The sequence below is a fragment of the Chiroxiphia lanceolata genome, chromosome 1 (genome assembly GCF_009829145.1).
Source record: "Chiroxiphia lanceolata isolate bChiLan1 chromosome 1, bChiLan1.pri, whole genome shotgun sequence".
NCBI classification, from domain to species: Eukaryota; Metazoa; Chordata; class Aves; order Passeriformes; family Pipridae; genus Chiroxiphia; species Chiroxiphia lanceolata.
Genome location: NC_045637.1, coordinates 52,416,400 through 52,438,708, shown reverse-complemented (window position 1 = coordinate 52,438,708; position 22,309 = coordinate 52,416,400). Strand labels below are relative to the sequence as shown.

The window sequence follows — 22,309 nt, the reverse complement described above, 5'->3', positions numbered from 1 at the left end:
AGTGGTCTTTTCATTTCGCCTACTTTTAGGTGATAATAGTCACAGGAGGTTCAGTCTATAAAGCCAAAGCAGATGCTGAGCTGGGCTTAAGGCAGTCATCTCCCAGGAGATGGAAATCAGTACATGGGGGGAACTCTTAACATGTCTAGTAAAAACCAGAAAAAAAGAACAACTGGCAAATTTTAGGTTAGTGAATAGTTTAAAACCAATGGACAGATTCTACAAATTTGTGTGGGTGAAGCCCTAAAGGAATGATTGCATTAACAGAGTAAGTTTATAGTTCAGCGGAATGCAAGGGTTGTTGCTATGGAACAAGGTCCAACTGCATGCACTGCACAAAATACATTAACTAATAGTATCACAAACATCTTTTAAATGCAACAAGCATATTATCATTGAGACCCTTTGTTTTGGGATAGCTCTGCTTTTTCTCTCACCTCCTTTTCTCTTTCTTTTCATAGCAGATTTTGATTAATATCTCTTTCAATGAAAATGCCTAAGGCCATCTTTGTTTTATCTCTTATTAGTCCTTCTTCCTTTGAATCTCAGGAGTCCCGTCTGCCCGTTTCTAGTACTACTTCAGATTCATTTTCATGACACCATTCTGTTTTCTTTCTACCTTCTCTGATGACACCAAGTTTCTACTTCTATTTTCTAACCTTTATATTCCCCACATAACAAAAGAAAACCTTTGATTTGCAAAATACCCCTCATAAAAATCACTTGAAAGATCTGAGGATTGCAATTAACAAACAGATTTAGATGAAGCAGCACTTTAACAAAAGCACTGACAAGAAATGCTGAATAAACAAGCTAACACCAAAGAGAAACAAAGCAAAATAAAGACCAACCCGATGGCATCCCTTGACCTGAGGATGGCTTTATCGGTGCGTTCACCTGATCCCAGTTAAGATCATCATCATCTGACTGACTATAGCCACAGGAACTGAGAGGCTCGTCAAAAGTACAGCATCCTGTTAAAGAAACACAAAGAGAAAAATTAAACAAGGTATGCGGATAACAGATTATGAATCCTAACCACTGAAACATCATTCAATGCAGGCTGTGTCCTTTTTAAGCATCTTCTAATACAAACATTTATCTATTTAGTAATCATCACTTTCTGAGAGGGCATAAAACCTTCTTGTCGTGAAAACAAAATCCCAAAGGTAAAAAAGCAGATTTAGGACCGCAGACAAATTTTCTCTTATGATGTAATCATCAGGTATCAAAAACTAAACAGTAAAATAAAAAACAGCAAAACTCAGAATATTAAAAGATTGCAATATTAGCATTCCTTGGGATAAACAAACTATTTCATGCCTGAGGACCTACATTTTAGAAGAAAACCATAAGGGTGGGAACATCAGCTCCTATTGCTGTATCTTGGTTTCCAAGTAAGGGAAGGCCTAGGTGCTCCCAGGTGTGCTGCGATGCAAACAAGTACCAGCAGGGGTGGGATCAAGGCCTCTGATACAATACAGCACATCTGCTGCAAAATGTCAATCTATGCTTAGTCTCAAGCTCTTAGAAAGAAAACAGTATTATTTCCTCTTTTTTTTCTCACTCTCTTCTAAGTAAATTAGAAAAGAATAACATGTTATAAAAGCCCATTCTATCTCAGGCTGAGGTAGGGAAAAAACCAACATCCTGAATTTAGAAGAACAGATTCTGACATCATCCACAAGAAAACGGAAAAGGTTTGCTTTTTATCCTGTGGTACAGAGGAAACTTCTCCAGCTTTTTTACGTCGTTATCAGCCAACAGGAGACTAACACGGGGTTACAAAATTCTGTTTTATTTGATGTTTCACTCCAGTGAAGAATGACATCTTTCCTATTTGGGAAAATAAATATAACCCCAGTCACAGATATTTCTGCCCATATTAAAGGAAATTCTGCAGCTGTTCAAACAAAACTAAACTTTAGGGCTATTCATCATCTTTGCTATCTCTCCATAGGCACAGTAGCTTAGCCTTGCCAAGCTATATTAAAATAGGAAACAGACAAAATGTAGCTCTAAAAATTACTTCAAAAATCTAAATTTTCATAGAAAATGGCATTACAGAATACTTTAACAAAATGCAGAATAGAAGGCAAAATTTCATTATACCTGACAAACTTCACCTAACTGAAGTCCAGCCTTCCTAATGGCTAGTCCAGCTGTATATTTGATAATCATGGCAAGAACTTTGCAAGCATATAATCTTCAACAGAAATTATTTTTATATGCAGTCGCTGAATAATTTAATTTTTTATTCTCTTAACAGTGAGAGCATTACATTGGCCTTTCCAGACACACCATGTTTGGCCTGCCCTCAGATACAGGTCATCCTGTATTAGCCTCTGTTCTAAAATATCTTTCTATAGGAAGTCTCTGTTAAGATCTAAGAGTATGAGGGAAATTGGCATCTCTGGCCACTGCTTCTTTCTGTACAAATTAAAGTGCAAAAGATTCAATTAGATAATCCAGTGGGAACAGAAAACCCATTAAAAAACTGACAACTCCAAACGGTAACATTTCACCTCAATGATAACAACATATATAAATTCTATCTCTCCTGAAGTTAAACAAATTGAGAAATACAAGAGATTTTTATAAAGTATATTAAATAACATCTGCAACATTTCCAAAGGGAAAGCTTAGAAATTTAGGCAGTCATTTATGCATTTGTTCTAGTACTTGCATTACTTGCATAAATATTACTCCAAACTTCATAAAATATGTCACAAGCTAAGTTTCAGACATAAACGTTAAACATCAACTTTCATAGACTGTGCTTTTTTATAAGGAATAACAATAAAAAACCCACAGGTGAAGCAAAAGGTAGTTTCCTTGCAGAAGTACTACAAATGATAATAGGACATATATTTAAATACCAAACTATGCAGCGTACAATGTAGTCAAGCTTGGCAAAAAATACACATCCAAGTAAAACCTGGCATAAATCAGGGTTTGCAATCCAAACCAGGACCAATGAATGTATGGAATAGTTCCCACACCTCATTACATCATATATATCTCTAGTGTTAAGACAGAAGAGTTTAAGGTGTCTTCTCGCTTAAACCCAGAAGCCAAGCACTGCAAAATGTCCAGTACTGGAAAAATGGCATGAGTTGTGATTCCAGATTGTTAGTAAAGGCTCTTTTGCTTCTTATGAATTAGGAAGATGTCAAAAATGTACATAAATAGAATGACTGTTATACTTGTCTAGACCTCTTGTCTGTCTCACCGCTTGTTTTTCTTCATTTCTCTTGCAAGTCTATAGCTATTTTTTTTTGTCCTTTATGTCCTTTTGCCATTTACATCCTTCCAACTTTCGCAAGTTTACTATTACTACAATTTCCTCAAAATGAGTATCTAACCTTCACAGCTGCTATAGGAAGAGTTTTAAAGGAACTTCTTAACTCCTATTCCTAAGCCCTTTCCACCCCCAACTAATAAGGAAAGTGCAGCAAGTATTACTATGAGTAATCAAGCTGTACAGTCACCTATCCAGAGAATTGACCAGCATACAGAAGATCTTTAACAGCACAGATGCCAAGCCATGTTTCTTTTTACAGCCAGCCATGAAGGATAAGATGAATACTAATGAAGGCTTTGCACAGCCATGACTTCTTGTAAAGTCTTTTTGGAGATTAAAATGACATATATAGCGGTTGGAAGTGGAGGCAAGCTTATAGACTCAACATCTTAATGGAAAAAAACAAAATGCAAAAAAAAGCTTAGCTAAATTAGCCAAGATATAATTACTGTAAATCAAGAGTCATCAACAGGCCTAGTGGCTTATGCTCTCTCCCTAAAGTTCTGACCCTCACATCTGACTCTACCACAAATAAGATGAAGTTCTTTAGAAACAGTTCATAACATTTGACAAACCTCTACATTTGCCACTGCTGAAGCCCTATTGCCTTCTTCTCCAGCGCTTTGTCTATTTTCCAGGCATGATGCCCTTACTGTACACGGTCCCAGTTCATAAAATGTTATGGACACATGGTATCAACAAGCACTGCTAAAATCTGAGCAATTACCAGTGGTCTTTAATGTCTCTCATCGTCGCACTGTTTTGAAACACAAGTCACTGCCAAGACAGGCAGTTGTTTATAATAAAGTAGCACACTTGAGAAATTCTGCTCATTTTTTGCTATTAGAATTGAAAATAACAATCATAATACATATTGTGTGTTATACAGTTTAATCGAGCAAAGCAATTTCCCTGCCTGTTATACTGACATCACAGTTTGGATAACCAAACTGTATTTTAAATGATGAATTCTGTGCTGACTGAAATATTTATAAGTAAAACAGGAGATCCATACCCCACTTAGATTCTTTGGCTTATGGTGCATTTTATAGATATTTTTGGATTCCTAAAAGGACATGAATTGACAAATGCAAAAGCTGCAACACAGTCTATTACAGCCTGTGATTCTTTCAACTGCAATTATCCATTTAAGCATCATGAATCCAGTTCAATATAACCATGTCATTTGTCTAAATGTAGTCCTTTTTTGATGCTTCTATTTTTATTTGGTTAAATTACTTCAGATATTGAAAAATTTATGAGTTCAAACAAGGAATATAATTTAAGGTGAAAGCAACCAATTACAGTAAAAGGGATAAAGAATACACTATATTTTTCCTATTGTGAATAAAGTTTTATTCCAACTATTTTGTGTTTTACAACTATGACATTTGTTATGAAGCATTCTCAAAGAATATCTTAACAAATACTAGGATAGTAAAAGACAAAATCCATTAAGTCACAAAAAATAATATAGAAAAATTTCAAGTTACACTGCACACTGCTTTATTTTTGTTGGGTTTATATACTTCAAAGATCTCAGATCAATATGCACTTTCCATCAAAAAATTTGCTGCCAAGTGTACAAGTGCTAAAACTTGTTGTGTTAGTGCTAGCACTGGCAAGGAAGGTATGTGCATACCAGTACTGATGCAATGGCCCTACTTCAGGATAAAATCAATTTTTTCTTTACAGCAAAGACCTGTGGTTTATGGTCTGCCATAGTACCATGAATCCTATTGCAGAATATGTGAACCCAGAAGCTGAGTTTACTCAATTCCCCATTTTACTAGTATTCTCCTTTATCTTATTTAAAAAGTATTCTGAATTCTGCTATCTCTATATTTTCAGTTTCATACTGAGAATATGTTTACGTCTATTAACTCTTGTGTAAATACAATGTAGCAACTCTTAGAAGCAGAAATAAAGATTTTTATATCTGATCTGAAAGCTGGACATCTAGACAACATGACATGTTAGGGAGTTTGGATAATGCAGTGAAAGATTCATGTCCTATTAGGCAATGGATCTTCCCTTTCTGTCTATAACAAAAAAAAAAAGCCTTTGCCCAAACCAACAATACACCCTTCCTTCCTCAGCCAACTGCATTCCCTCCTGTGCTCATGAACACTACTGCAGCCAAAACCAATGGACCAAGCACATCACCAGGACAACATACCAAGGTAAATGAAAACTAAAATAACTGGAAAAACTGTGACAAACTACAATTGCTAAGCTTGCTTAAACCATGAATGAGTCAGCTTATCCCCAAGGGTTACTGCTCCGGACAATCACCCTATCTAGGCACTCTCATGACAATTAGAAAGTGATCTTAGAAACACAGCATTAGGAAAATGGGATCCTCTAAGTTGACAAACTATCCCATCAGAGAACAAACAACTACGCCTTTGGGGGCAGATAAGCAGTCATAAAGTGGAAAACAAAAAATCAATCCCAATTATAAACTCAATAATGGAGAAAGCAACAGTGGGAATTAATGGACAATTTTTAACATTAAAAAAAAATTAAAATCCTGCCTTTAAACTTGTGCCACAGGTCTGGTCTGCTGAATAACTTTACTATAGATTGGGTGATGACAGGAATTGCCTAATACAAAACAGTTTGCTTCCCTGAAATCAATAAATTGTTGAGCTAATAAAGCTGAAACAAAATTCAAGTTTTACTTGAGTAAACAAACTGGAGGTACATAAAAGGACGGTTTAAGGAACATATTAGAAACTGGACATAGTGGTCTGCCTGGATCTGCTTTCTGTGTAGATTCTCAGCAAAAAAAGGCTCTACCTTCCCTTTCAAAGTTGTTATAGCATTGCATGTTTAAAGGGCTTTCCAGACATGCTAGCTCAGAGATAGCTAGTAAAAGAAACTCTTCTCTGTGTGCCTCCAAAGTACACACAGAGCTGCCACGTATCTGCAGTGACATACATGCACCAAATATTCTTATCCAGGCTTTACAAGCAAGTTTTCAACAGTGGGTAGTCTGTTTTAAAATGGAACATTTATTTTCTCTCAAAATATACCAAGTTTTTCATTTCTACTAAAGGCGAGTGTTCAGAGCTCTAAATTAAATCTTGTAATCTATATTACTGGTCAGGGAGTCTGAAAACCCATGTGCTGCACAAAGTTGATCAAATTTAAAACAGTATCTACATTTTGTCATGTCTACATATGCACGGGGGTGAGAAAGAAGAGCAAAAGGAAACAGATTTTACAATTAGATAACTTCTCTGATAGTGGCTGTGCTCAGAAAGGGTTTTGAAAACGGCAGAGGATGAAAGAATTGTCTGGAAAAAAATCTCATGTGCCAGAGCAAAGATGATGAGGTAAAAGTATGCTTTACAACTAAGAAAGGCCAGATATTAATTCTGTCCATGAGGGAGAACAAGAGATAAAAAAATTATCCAAAGTGTACTAAGACATGCTGAAAAGGTGGTATGAGAATGCTAGAGAGTTATGAATTCATGGACACAATTTCAGCAGTATTCAGGTGATGACAGTATACAGAAAAAAAAATAATCTCAGATAAACATTTAAAGCTGTTTTTTATGAGACTTCAAAAGCTCACCACATGTTCATAAAACATTTACAGTTGTTCTCTCCGTTCTCCCTCCACTTACCTGACAGAAACTGAATCAACATAAATGTGGTCAAAAATGTTTCAGTTTTTGTGACACAGGACACTGTAGCAAAGCTGAATTTACATATCTGCCAGTTCTAACTTTCCCTGGAAACCTACCCACATTTAGGCAAATAAAATATTTTCTAAACAATTACATTTGCCTAATAAATACTGAGAAGAATTCAAAATTTGAGTTTCTGGACATTAGTGAAAAACCCTGAAAAACGTTTCCTCTCAAAATGCGCATTTAAAGTCCTTTGAGCTATGGGACAGACACAAGAACAGACACTACTCACCAAGCCAAGACACTGAATAAGGGCTCTTAAAATAAATATCTTTCATCTTATGTAAGCAAATAATATTCACACATTTGTGTCATTTTTGTATCAGTGAATATTTATGACGCCTATGGAAAAATGGGTGCATATTCCATGAGCAAACTTATTTCTGGCATTTTTTTAATGCCAGGGTGTTTGACTTTGCAATATTAGTGATAGATAATATCATCATTAGCTAGGATATCTACCAAGAGAAATATCTGGGTGTTCAAACCAATAAAGAACCTACAGGATTACGCAGAAATTGAGTCAGGAAGCCCTATTTTGAAAGGTAACATTAAAACAAGCATACTTGCAGAAGTCATCAGATTTTATGCTTTAGGGCAGGATATCATGCTAGGTGTTAAAACTACTAGCTGGTCTTCCAGTTCAACAGAAGTGAATACTAAGAGACATTTCTTGTATGAATAGCTGCTATGCATAAATTTTAGTGGTTGAGGGATGGTTGGGATTTTTTTTTTTCAGTTTTAATTTCTTTTTTGGTATAAATACTGATTTTTTTTTCAATTATTAATTTAAAGCCTAAATTGAGTTTGAGATTAGGGAATTGACTTTAGAAATGTATGTTACAATAACTTTCTTTAAAAAAACCTTATAAAAAAAGACTTTTTTATATGAGAAGTACTTTGGAATGACTTTCCAAGAAAAACTACAAGTCCAGTTTGCAACACCTATTTAACCTATACAGGTGTATATCTTATAAGATATACAGGTATATCTTATTAGAAAGATCACATTGGACATAACGGTTGCAAAAGGGAGACAGGTGATTTACATTTTTATTGCAGCTGAGTGAACGTGATGAAATTCTGGACCATGGTCAAAACCACTACAAAAATGAATAAATAAAAGGGAGATTTGCCATATGTTTTACATCTTGTTTATCACAAACACATGACAAAAATGTTCTTCCAAATGCAAAAATCTCTTTTATAAACTTTCTGAAATGTTTTGACATAAAGCTTTGACCTGTAGACAACTAACAAAAGGAACTGTCTTTTCACATACTTAAAACAGAATTAAAAATTCAAACAATATTCTGGCAGTGGAATAAGCCTACTAAGAAAAACAAAAATGCAACTGCACACCTATTTCACACAGTTTATATCATAGGATTTACTTAATTTATTTTCCTAGCAACCACCCAGCAATGCACAAAGTCACTTTATTAAATATGTAAAAGCATTCAGTCATCCTGGCTGGCAAAGAAAGCAGATGCTATGGAACAGAGATATGGGAGACATTATTTTTTCCCCATTTACTTGAAGTGGAGATTAGTAAGGACATAACCAGGAGATTGGGATGTACACAGGGCATTAATATATACAGAAGGTAACAATTAGGCATACTTTCTTTTGACACCATGCAGTTCCTCTTAAAGGACTGGAAATGACACCTCTGTTTTGAAAAACTACAGTAAAACACATGACAATGTTTTCTGTGCTCTTTCCTAGGGAAGAAAAGAAAGAGGGGTGATTTTCAGACCAGCTCCTGGACCACACATACCCCTACCTCAATTGTGACTTTGAAGCAGCAGCAGTCTGCAGCACTTCACCGTTCTATCAGCTGAGGGACAAAACACATACCATAGGTATCTCTTTTCCATTCAGCATCTATTTGTGATTTCTTATATCGGTGACAGATGCTGCCCCTATTAATTTAATTATTATGTAGAATACCTCTATCCTTTCCTCATTTGGATTTTATTGCAATTTTATCTCCTTTCAGTTCACTGACGAGATCTATCACCAAAATATGCCCAAGTATGTGCAGTTGTAATGAAAAAGAAAATATCTAAACACACTAAGTAATTACTAATTTGATTTCTTTTTTTCCTGGTTTAATTTGCTCCTATAAAGCTACCAAGCCTAAAGGCAAAATCCTAAATTGTTTCCTTAGGTGAAGTGCTGCCCCGAAAAAGCATAAACTCAAGAGTCACTCACTGTTAATCTGGTATTTACTAGGGATGTAAGCAATTGTGTTGATCTGTTGAAGATAAACAAATTCCAAGAAAAGAAGACAGCTGTCTGCTTTCAGTATTTTCATATTCATTCCAGTTTTTTAACTGATTATCCTAAAAACTGCTTAGTCCTTTTCATTTCACCTCACCAGAGTACCCCAGCACCTTTGTAACTCACTAAAATACAGCACAGCAGAGTCCCAGAAAGATTCGTCCAGAGAAGGGAAGAGCAGGGGAAGACATCTGGGAAGCCACACAAAACCGTACAAGTGGAAAACAATACAGAACTGCACAGATTATGCTCAAGAAAGAACCTCATTATAATGGGAAATCTGAAGTGAAATAAAATGCAATTCAGAAGGAAGGAAAAAACAGGGTGGGGAGATCCACTCTTCCCCCCCCAACCCAGCTGGGAGGAAGAGATTGAAATGCACGCCTTGCAGCCAATATTTATCATAATAAAGGGTCCGTTCACCCCAACACTTTATTTAAATCACAGTGTAACCTAAGAAACATACAATCATCAAGACTGCCATTATTAGACCACACCAGACCATTTCTCTAACATCTGTTCGGGAGACACTGTATTAAACTTTCAGTTTGTCATGAGGACAAACCTTTTCATGCTACATCCATCCTAGGGCTCTGGGGAAATACAGCCTAATAACAGACAGTCAAACCACCTTTTCCACAACCAGCACTGCCAGCCATTCAATTCACAAAGCCATTAAATTCCTGATCCCACTGGATTCTGATTTTCACTAAGGTACTTTTTAATAACTTCAAAAAAGAGAGCTTTTTTCTTAAAATTAGTAAAATCCAACATGTTAATTCTTGGTTAGATATTGTGCTATTCAACTACTCTCCCCGCAAAGTTTTTCCCTAGTCCCCATGTAATGTATATGCATGAATGAATGGATGTGAATGAAGGCAAAAATAAACAATACAGTAAGCAGTCACTTCTTTTGTCTATGGGTGTGACAGGAGTCATACAAGTTTTCACAAAACAAACAGCTATGAGCTGCATTTCTGGATATGATACGATGAAAAGAAGACTATGTTGCTTCAACACATCACATAAATTTACAATTCAGATTGAGATAAAGAACACTTGTTCTCATTGAACAAACCAAACCAAAGTGTTACTTCCTAGGTCAATGTCTCTGTGTTCACTCCTTGCCTTACAGCATTAGGTAAATGGACAAGACATTGACAAGTAATCCTTAAGCTCTCGTAGACTAATCAAAACCTACGATATTTTAAATTACTTTAACTACTGTGTAACAACTATAACTGTATCTGTTAACAGCACAGCTTATATCTGAATAAAAAGCAAGTAAGAGCTACATACTGATTTTTAAAGTTTAGTATCGTGTTTACTAAAGTCAGTAAGTACAATAGTGCAAAACAGTTCAAAGTCTTGATTAGGTAAAAGCCAGCTCTAAGACAATGGGCCCAACATAAACTTTAGGATACCACAGCTCGACTGCTAGCACAGGAAGAATATCCTCAAAGGGATATTCTCCCTTCTTGCCCAGCTTCCACGACTTTTACAGGCAGTAAATACTGCCTCTGAAGTTATCAGACATCAGGACTGAAGACAATATGTTTTATCAAAATCCAATTCTGATAGCTGAGAGATTAACTATCATTTCATCCTACTATCAGGACATTCTGAGCTGAATAAATTTTTTGGGTTTGGTTGTTTTATTTTTTTCCTGATGATGTCAAAAAGCTACTAAAACATGCTATTTATCTCTATATAAAGGGATTTCATTGAGAAACCTGACAGCATTCTTCTTATCTGCCAGTTGAGCTTTTAAAATGTATCTTTGCCTTTAAACTCTTCAAGCTAAAAACCAAAAGTGTACTTCAAGCTAAATCATTCTCCTCGGTGCCGCTCATTTTTAAGGAGCCTCTTGTCTTTACCTCTCCCAGCAGACTCCACAAAGCAATCTCAGGTGATGTGAAACCAATGCTTGATGCTTCTCCAAATCTCTGTCTTTTTTGAGCCTGAAATCTTCCTGCTAAACCCATATGGGACTGATGGGCCATTTCAGTCAAACCCAATTTCACTTATTTATCACAAAGCCCCTACTTAGAAACTCTGCTGTGGATTGCTTGTACACACAATCTGTTTCCAGCTTTGAACTTTAAAAAGGATTTAAGCAGTCAATCTCAATATCATTATAAATCCAACGTGCATTACTTGTCTATTGATTGTGAGAAAATAAAAGTTTGAAGCCTGATTTCAGGGGTAATCTTTCCATTTGCTTGATGAGTTCTGCAGTTGTTAGAGAACACTTAATGCATCCTCTTAGATAACAACATATTAAGCTTGGATGAGAAATACAGACTATTTACAACACAGTTCTAGCTTTAAGTAAAGAACAAAGGCAGCATTAGCTTTGCTAGTCTCAAGAGGCTTTTCAGCTATGCCACAATTAAAAACGGAAAAAAACCCACAAAAAAATAAAAATTTTTTTATAAAGGATTTCACAGCATCAAAATATTTATTAAAAACTAGTAACATTAAGATGAATTTTATAATTCTTCTGCCCAACAGATCAGAAGTTTATATTCTACTTCTTCAATGGTAGAGCAAAAGAAAAAACAGACAGGACACGCTTGTATTCATTCCTCTCCTTATCAGACTGCCTTATAAGTGGTATTTTTCCCTATAAACTCTAAGTGAAATAGTTTATCATCTAATTAAATGAACTCTTTATGTTTTGAGTTCTAATGTGTCTACTGAGACATCTGAGAACAAATGCCATAAAAGAATTTTATATATAGAAAGAATTCAAACAGATATTGAAGCCCATGCAGCCCCTCTCCTGCCTGCTAATCCAAGAATTCTCCCATCCTTTCTTTTTTTTTAACCCATGGATTTTCCTTCAGGTGACAAAGGCTGTTAATCTTTTTGGTTTGCTTTTTAACGTTACTAGATATGCATTTTCCCATGCAGTGAGTATGAACTGCTACAGATGCATCCCCAACCATTTAGTTCTCTGATACAGCTCTAGCTACTCAATCAATAATTCAGGAAAATATTCATCTCGTTTTAGTTACTGCTGTCAGTACAACTCTGTGCCCAGATGAAAGGAGAGCAGGACCTCCATTCGGAGGTTTTACCTGTGCTGCTCAATGAATTAACCTGTAGGAGGTGCCACAGTGATGAAGCAGTCAAAAACCTCCAGCAGGCAACTTCATCACACGGGTAATTAGTTCACTACATCAATAATGCCTCCAGTCATTAGCAGCACTAAGGCTGAATCCCAGGTCTGCTTGCTAAATTCAGTCAGCACAACAGGCTTTAACTGTGCTACAGGTATAAATAAATTTCTATTTTTAAATGTAGTTAGCTACTGCTTTTCTTCCTTCTGTTTTAGCCACTATCTCTTGCAGTAAATTATACTTTATTTCATTCAACATATCTATAACTTTCTTTCAGAAGGAAAAGAATTAATTAATTTTAGAAACCTCTGACAAGGTCTCATCAACTATAAGAGAGGGCCACACTTGATACTACTGAAAATATTACCGCTGCAACACTGACATGCCCCACCCTATACGACCCAAGGAGTGAACTCTTGAACCTCCCACACAGAAGAACAGGGCACTATCACTACACTACCCAGATAAAATAATTACTTTCAATTCTTGCCTATAAGAGGATTAAGTCAGTAGTAAACTTGCTTAAATGTTGTATTGTAAAAAAAAAAAAAAAAAAAAAGAGAAATAGAGGCCACACAGAGCTTCACACTTTCTAACTTTGTAGAAACTATTCCAGGTCTGTGTGTGAGGGACTGTAGTCATCTAGGTACAAACAAATCCAAAGATTGTCAGGTTGATTCAAATAATTTTTTGCTTTCCATTAATTCCTGCTCCATGCCTGATGCAAGGGATGTTTTGTCCAGGTCAGAACACTGGGATAAGCATCTCTGATCCTTTGTGAAAAGGGTCTGATATTCCTGGGGCCCCAGTATGTTACACTGGGAAGGTCTTACACTCTCAGTTGCCAAAGTTTTCTTCAGGATAGGACAGTCTAATAAAAGCTAAGTGTATGCTCATGTCTCCAAACAATACAGATTAAGATAGTATCATTGATTTATGATAGATTAGACTAGCTCAATTATCTGAAAGTGCCACACTATTGTTATACAATTAATTAATTGTTATATATGGTGTACACCCATACATTTTTAAGTGTATTTTGGAGTATCTTTCTTGGTTTACTTTCAATTACTTAGAAAACAATAAACACTTGAGCTTTTGAGGGAATTTTCTTCTTGTATAAATGCACTTTCAAATATTTAAAAGTCTTTATAAAAGTTATGTTTGGTCTCTGTATTTGAGGAAGCAAATAGGTCTAAAGATTTCAATGTGTGATAAGAATTCAATGTGTGCCAAGTGACAAGACCCAAATAGTTTCTGAGTATCTTTAGGGCTGGATCCCACGGTATCAAATCAAACATTTTACAAATATTAAATGTCACATATCTCTGCAAAGTCAAACTTGTTCTCTCAAAACATCACATTTTCCTGAGAAAAGTACTTTCCACAACTTTGTGCTGAGTAAAATTACCTAATGAAGAATTACAGATACATAACACAGTTGAATCCCAGGCAGCCATGCTACTTTGTGCCAGATTAATGTCTGTTTGACTTACTATTCAACCTTTTTGTGCTTTGTCTTACCAATTTTAAACAATTCCTAGCATCTTTTTAAATACATATCCATTTCTCCTTCTCCTCTTTCCCCCACTTCCTCTTTACGTTTGTAACTTAGTTTACTTTCTGTCCCTTCTTAACAATGACAAACCAAACAATTCTATGATTCCAACTAGTAATATTCTGCATATAAATTTGACTATCTCTTCTACTACTTCCAAATCCACATTACTTCAGGTTCCAGAATAAGCCCCTATGGATTGTTAGAAAGAAATGTCTTATCTTTATGATAAACAAGCACACCAATACAGCTAATGTGGTTTTATGATGCTAGTAAGTAAATTGCCAACAGCAGACGTAGAGACAGTACTAGGTAACTCCTAATCTAAAAACGAGTGCTGAATTGTGAATCAGGAAAATTCTTTAGTAGGTCTATCCTTCCTTTAAACAAAACAAAACAAAACAAAACAAAACAAACAAACAAACAAAAACAAAACAAAACAGAAAGGAAAAACCCCCACCTAATCCAAACCCTAAAAAAACCCAACCAAGACTTAAACATAAAAAAAGCAACATATATATTTTTACAGAACCTACCAGTCCAAAATGTTTCATGAAAATAGCATATAAAGCCAAACACTCAGAGTAGAGATGCAAAACAACCATCTACACCAGAAAATATCCTCACCATCAGTGAAGTCACTGCACTTCCAAATAGTTCCACTAAGATGGATTGAAACTTTTAGGAACATGCACATACATACATGCCTTTTCACACAATTTGTTTTACTCACAATGGTAAAAAAAATTATTATATAACTCACCTGTAACATGAATTGATTAGCAGTGTTCTGGGAAATATGGCATTTTATTTAGAAAGGCATTGATTTACAAACAATAGGGCTACAGAAATAGAGCTCAACCAAAGTAAATAAAGGACTGAACAAACATTCATGGAGACAGGAAATTCTGTACATGAGAAGTTTCTGGAGAAAAATTTATAAGGTTTTGTTCTTTAAAATTAGGCTACTAGTTGCAAGATGAATGGCCAGTTTTACTGTTTGTAATAGTTTCTTTTCCTTAGAAGGTTATTTTATTGATGTAAAATTTAAACCGTGGCTGAAAAAACGCACCTCTGTTTCTCCGCAGTTGTGAAAGTACTGCAAAATAATGGATCTCCTTTCTTCAGAAAATTGCCTCATTTACAAGACAAGTATCCCACATTTTATGCACACATTACATTTAGACATATTTTCCCATGTTCTTAAGCATTTTTTACTCTTTCTCTCTGTAAGCTCAGGTAAGCCTGAGAGCAACCAAGAATTAACCTACAGCAATCACAGTGAGATAAAATTTGTATTTCTTATTTACCTTCCAATTTTTTAGGATAGTATTTTAGTCTAGCTTCATGCATACTATAGACTTATTTAAGGTGAATGGTATACTAATCCTATTATAATTTTCCTCCTTCATTGATTTGCAGCAGTAGATCTGTTCTTTGGTCCCAAAGGACTAGTGGCATTCACCCATACTCCACCCTTTGTACCTTTTTTCGGGGTGGTGTGGGTGGTTTTTTATGATTTCTTTCACAAAATAAGCATATTAAAACAAAAGAAATGGCCTACTCACAGTCTGTACTTTTAACCAGCCATACTTCAGAGCCAGGTAGATACAGGACATGAGGGTAATGAGGATGTTGCACATTCACTCAGCTGCCCTCTGATCACATTCTTCCTAGGCACTACGGCCTCCTTGTGTGCTTGCTTGCTGTTGATCTCATGACTTACATACATGCAATGCCCAGAATCTGGCATTTTCTTTCCAGGGAACTAATCCCTGTGTTACAATATCCTCAGCATTATGTGGAGCCATTTGACATTCAACAAATCTGACAATAAAGAAAACTTGAGGTCTTTTGTGGTAAAGCAAAGTGTAGCCCCTGTGAAGGTCCACCCTCATCAGACAGACAATGAAGCCAGAAAGATGGCTTCACTATTTTAAAAAGGACACACCACTATCAGTTATGTGTGAAGAAAGTTTCAAGATAACATCTGAAATTAACACTGCTGCAGCAGTTCTCACAGATGGTAAATCAACAACAGCTTCTGTGCTGTAAATCCTTTACTAAAAACTGTAAATCCTCGCCTTTAAGGCCCATCTCTCTGTAATCATCTTTGTTCATCTTTCACTCCATTGCCAAAAGCCCCTAATTAGTATCATCTTAGGCTGCCTTTCACTGCTCCTCAACCTAATCAGTTGACTAATTACCTGCACATAATCTCAGAGTCAGGTTAGAAGATGTTTTTTGAATGAAGATAAGCATGTGGAAGAAGTCCCCTAACTAGAGGGCACAGAAGATAGCCTGTAGACAGCTTTGAAATGACCCTGAGTAGCAGGTAAGTAAAGCTATCGAGCCTTGCTTAAGGGAAGGAAAGGGGGAAGAAGGATGCAATCACAGCTACCACCATATTTACAAACATGATAATCCACAAAGGCTGACAGCAGGAAGCTTTTAGTGAAGAAGGCAAGTCAAGGGAAAGACTGCAGTCTGAACACTCATTCTAGCATGACAGTAGGGAATGTGACTTTGGATTACCAATGGGTCATATAAACGAACACCAGCAAATGCTCCAACGACTGATGGAGGAGGAGAGGAAGGCATACAGAAGTGTTTTCTGCAAAGGCAAGAAAAGAACACATCTGATTTAAGGAATATATGAAAATATTTGGAGATGGTATGCACGTGTGACAGAAAAGCAAGCACCAGATATGTACCCCAAAAAAAATTATGAGTAATTAACCAAGGAGCATGGGTAAGAGCAGAAAGAAGAATAGCGTAGAGAACAACACTTAAGAGTAGTTAACTGCCCCTCAACTCAGCCAGCACTGATGCAACTACCTCAGCATAATTATATGCATTAAAGAGTAAAAGAGATAATGCAGGAAAGAGGAAAAGGACTGGAATAGGAATGGAATAATTTTGACACTCTTCTGCAAAGAACAGACCTCATACCTGTGCTGTTATACCAACCAGCAGCCAAGGATGTGGATTTACAGTACAGCCAGAAACTCCAAGCTGATGCTATGGGTCTGATGGAAGCCACATTCCAACAGTTTAAAGAAGAAACCTCGATAGCCCTTGAATTCATGGTATTTCAGGCAGAGGATGAAGATTTAACTCCGCAGTTGGCAACGGTGTTGCAACACCTCAAACCGTAACCTCCACACCCGGGCAGTGTCCAACAGCCAGTACATCCTGCCCTGTGGATCGTGACCAAGCATTGCTGTTACTGCATCCTCTCAGTAATTTCTACCCACCTTTGCTACTTTCCTTCACAGACAGTGACATGGTCCAGAAGCAAATGCTCACTGTAAATCATCACGTGCCAAGACCTGGAATTCAGAGTTAGCATGCCGTAATTTCTTTTCCATGAAAGTGGAATATCACAACTCCATAAGACAAGTATAAACTTCTTCTCACCTCACATAGCATGTAGATCTCATTAAATAGCTAATTGTCACATATGTAAAAAATTACAAAGAAACTACTTGGTTAACTGGATTTTCTTCTTTATTTAGCTTATTTCTTACTAATGGGGAGAAAGTTTAGTTTGGCTAAACTATCATACAAAGCAACATACAACAGTTTATTTATCTTAACAAGGGAAGAAATAAACTGAAGCACCTGCTAAACCTAAGAGTTAAAGAGTCTCAGGGCTGCAATAGGATTCAATTCACCTCCCATTTACTTTGGACACAACAGCCTAAAAGAGAATATAGTTCCCTGGAGGTCTTGGCCCCCCACCATCTAATCCAGAGAACAAGGAGGTACTTCTAAAGGACACATGTAGTATGGGTTCCTATTTAGGTTTGATTGCTGCTATTTATGTCTCTATACAAGTTAGTTTTTTAAACAGCTTCAAAAAATCTCCAGTTCAAATTAAATGTTTTGTAATACATGTTGAAATTGCAAGTCACTGAACAGTGGCAGTAAGCTGATAAAGAAGATGCAACTTGCTCAATACTATTCTCTCAATCTGCCAAGCCAAAAGTTGTTTAATACAATTTATCATACCCTGGAGCACAGGAAAATAATTGTGATGGATAGCAGCATGTCTTAGTCTTTTTCATTTGTTAAATTATGATAGATGAATTATGCACATTATTGAATTTCAATGTATTCTTTCTGTTCACCAAGCCTGTTTCATGAAAAACATCCAGTCAATAAATAGTCTAGATCCATCTCCATCAGAACCATGCAATGTTCTACAATTCCAATAAAGAAGTTGAAGGACAAAAATGTTTCAGAATAAGTCCCTTGACATCAAGAGCAGCAACAGATGTATGCATTTAAGGTAACACTTGCTACTATCTCTTTTTAAAACAAAGTAATTCAACCTGTATCTGGTAAAAATCTTGTTATTAGCACTTTATAAGAACTTTGGGGGACGGAAGACTAAAACGAATCAATCCCCCAAAAGACACAGACTTGGTTTTTTGTCTCTAGCAATTAGTTAACAATGGTATCGAAGTCACACTGATAACTATGTAAAAAAAATTCTTTCAAAAAAGAAAAGTAAAAAATATATTGCTAAATATAATAGAATATTTTCTAAGAATAACTTCACTTGAGCAGCCATTAAGTCATTACCTGGTCTTTGACAACACCCTCACAAAGAGTCCTTGGATGTACAGTTTTTCATTTTAAAGAAATCCCAGAGCACTAAGAATCGAAAAAGAAAATCCATACCATTTACTTTTTCAAAGGGTTTTTATCCTGCAATAATTGTTGCACGTGACTGCATCTGACTTCTAGCCATCTCCAGTATCCATGCTTAACCAGTGCGGCACTTGAGGAGGACATTTATTTGGAATTATTCTTTCAACTAGATTGGTCTTTCTTTAATCACAGACTTACAGCACCTTAAGTTCCTCGACTGAGAGGAAATTATAAAGAAGAAGACTCTCCTTCAGAAGAGGACAGTGTATGTCTCCATGTATAGCTCTGTATACACTCACAAACTACTACAACTCAAAATGTCTGACAGATGTACTGGAAGATTAACAGAAACCACTTCTGATTTTAGATGTGCTGATGTGCACCAGGAGCACGTCTGAGAAATCTACGGAAATGCATCAAGGAAAGACAAGTCTGCAAGAGAACCTAGTCAAGCTTTAAATGTGTCCCTCAAGACTTATGAAAAAGGAAACAAAACCAAGAAAACAAAAAGGATTTGATTTGACAAAGTGCCACACATTTCAAAGATTACAGGTATTTACTTTAACTGTTGGTGAGGTATAATTTAAGACAGCTGAAGGACAGCATTATGTATATGATTCACGCTACGAGACTAAGGTACCTTCCACAGTAGGTTTTTGTCAAAAATACATGGAAGGACTCAACTTAGAAAGGTTACTCCAAAGTATAAAAGGGGCAGAAAAAAAAAAAAAAAGAAGAAAAAATAGACTATTAACTTCACTAGCAAGTTTCTCCGTCTTTGATGAAAAGACTTATGAAAAGTTTATGAAAGTACAGAAATGTACTTTTCAAGCAGTAGCTCTGTCAAATCTCAGCGATCTGGTCTGACTGACAGGTATATAGCTTCACAAACACATCCTGACAGTTACACACACTACAGCACAAGGAATCTTATTTTAAGTTTGCAAAAACTAAAATGTGACATTTATAAGATTTCTGAGCAAAAAAACCTCAGGGACAAATTCAATCTGTATTTACCTTCATTTCATCCTAGCTTTCTTTAAATATATTGTCCCAGGGTTGTTCTTCTTATGTCTCCTATCCAGATACAGACCTAATGCCTAGGAACTACCTTGTCACTTTGTGTCTGCCAGGAGCTTTCAAAAAGCATTTTTATCTTAAATATGAAGTGTTTTCCTGCTGGCAAAATGGCATTACATCTTGCAGAATTCTTCATTCATCCCTAGTGATACCACCTACTGTGGAAGGTTAGACCTGAATCATCTTCCTTAAAGGAAGCTTGACAGTTCATTTCAGAGGTTCCTTTTTGTCTCCAATTTCAAGCAGAAAGCAATGTACATTCAGAAATCTCAAGCAGCTGTGCACCACTGCAAGTGCCACAGAACTAAAATAACATTTCTCAGAATTAGCCTGTCATAGTTTAAAGCATCAAAATTGTTAAGCAATTCTCAACTGACAATGTAATTATAGAGTACAGCCTCAGTGATGCCATATATTTAAGGTTGAAAAACACTATTTCAGTCTAAAACACTATTTTCAGTTTCTTGCAACTTTCTCAGTACCCTTCCTTTAAGGCATACCTGACACAGGGCAGAGAGAGGCACTCTTTTTTGACATAGGCCTCCTTCACAGTTCCAATTTTGATTGGCTAAACAAGCCAATCCTGTTCCTTGGAGATGTTATATTCAAAAAGAAAAGATAAGAAATTGCTATACATAGACATCACAGAAAAACCATTAATTAAAATCATTCATTCTTGTCACACTAGGTCCTACATGGATGACAAAAGCTATGCATGTAGCTAAAAGCAGGTTATGATAGCAATGTGGACACTATGAAATGTTAAAAAAGCTCCTGAATTACATGTAGTACAATTTGGAGAAGACTGTAACATCAGTTGTTATTTGTTGTCCCTACTTAGTTGTCCCATAATCCCAGACTGCCTAAACTCAATGAGTGACAGAACTTCACTCTGCATTCCCTAGAGCTAAGGTTATGATGAACCCAAAAAGGCTGCATGAAATGCTTGCATTTGACTCCTTGCATAAGTCTGATTATTTTTGAAAGCTCAGCTGAATAATCAGGTATGAGCTGAGCCCTGCCACTCTTTCTCCACAAGTCTAACTTGTGCAAAATGCTATCACCCCTACTGAGATCTAAAAGTGAGACAGCTTCTAACTGCAGACTCCTGAGATGCTATTTGTAACACAGCCCATGCCTAGCATACACCCCAGGGAAGGAACGTCACACAACACAGCAGCAGACACCTTTCAAAAAGCAACAGAAGTGGGTTGCCCTGTTCTTTTTTTTAAAGCAACAGACTAGATCTAAGTTTACCGGCCAGCATAAAACCATCCTGCTGTGCAGAAAACGATGCAAAACTCACCAGCCCAAAGGTGAGGAGTCAGAAGGATGATGACACTACAATTTCACAATAAAGAGAACTTAACCCTGTGGATGAAAAACTTTATTATACAGTATGAGAAGAGGGAAAAAAAACTAAAAAAAGGGGGGAAGCAAACAACTGCATTAAAGAGCAAGTTATAGATTGTTGGGAAGATGCATCCACCAGAAGACCCACTGAAAGCTTTTGAGCATTGCGTTGTCCTCATCATTTCCCTGCTGGTTGGATCTAAGCAGGCTTGACAAGGTGAGCTGATCAATCTGCCTGCTTACTCTGCCAACCATCCTGGAATACCTGTCTTTCTCCTTGTTTCACAGAGAATAACTCAAATGTATTAGGAAGACCCCGCATGTCCAACAACAATCCAGCATTTCACTGCAATAACCAAAAAGCTCCATGGTTATGACAACTAAGCTCTTTAATTATTTTTACTAGATTTGTACCCAATGCTTCTCACTTCAGGCCCTGAAAATCAGAAAGATCATGGCCCATTGATAAACTGTGTTCACTGCTTACTCTGCCCGATTTCAGCAGATTTCTGGTAACAATCAAGACAGACTAAACTGTTTTTGCCAGCCCCTTTTCGCAGTAGTCTACAGTACAGGAATGCAAACAACAACAGTTTTCTCCTTTTCTTACTTCTTCATCACTTTTTAATATTCAACGACTTCTCAGTTCTGTAGATTCTTCTCGGCTTTCTCAAGTGTTTATTCACTTACGAAGTTTCACAGTGCAGGATGTTGTCAGTTTTATACAAAAAAATAGCTTTTTTACTCCCACTAGCAGTCATCTTCAGGAATTACCAATCATTAAGCAAACAATGTCTATTTAGTCATATTAAAATTCTTCCCAGAATATGCCATAACTGTTTCCTTACCAAGACTGCCTTTTTAATTGTTAAGGCTGATTGAAGGACAGAGGGACAGAAAAATCACCCGCCATTCTTTCCATCCTACCACATCTACATAGTATTTAATCCAAGAGACATGGCAATTTATCATACAACACATGCAAGATCATGAAAATTTAGATTTTGTTATTCAACTTCCACATTTTACCAGATTTAGTTACTGAAATTGGTCCCTGGGCTGCATGTAACAAGTAAATGTGCTGAATTTTTATTGATATAAAAATAGTAAACTCTCTTGGATTTACTTATTTATGTATCTGGGGAGCAAACTCTATTTCTTCCTTTTCCCTAACCAACACAGACAGCAACTATCCCTGATTTCTGTAGCTGAGGTCCCTAAATGTCAACTTATTAGGAATTTA

General features: G+C 36.4%; 1 protein-coding gene across 11 annotated transcripts in view; it reads right to left on the bottom strand.

The window, feature by feature from the left end:
* PTPRM (protein tyrosine phosphatase receptor type M) overlaps positions 1 to 22,309 on the bottom strand; it is a 457,694-nt gene that overhangs the window by 355,691 nt on the left and 79,694 nt on the right. For all 11 annotated transcript variants that reach the window (XM_032690775.1, XM_032690785.1, XM_032690804.1 and 8 more), the window contains exon 2: positions 852 to 974. In XM_032690775.1, coding sequence (XP_032546666.1) covers positions 852 to 974 — 123 coding nt within the window. The remainder of the gene's footprint in view (positions 1 to 851; positions 975 to 22,309) is intronic.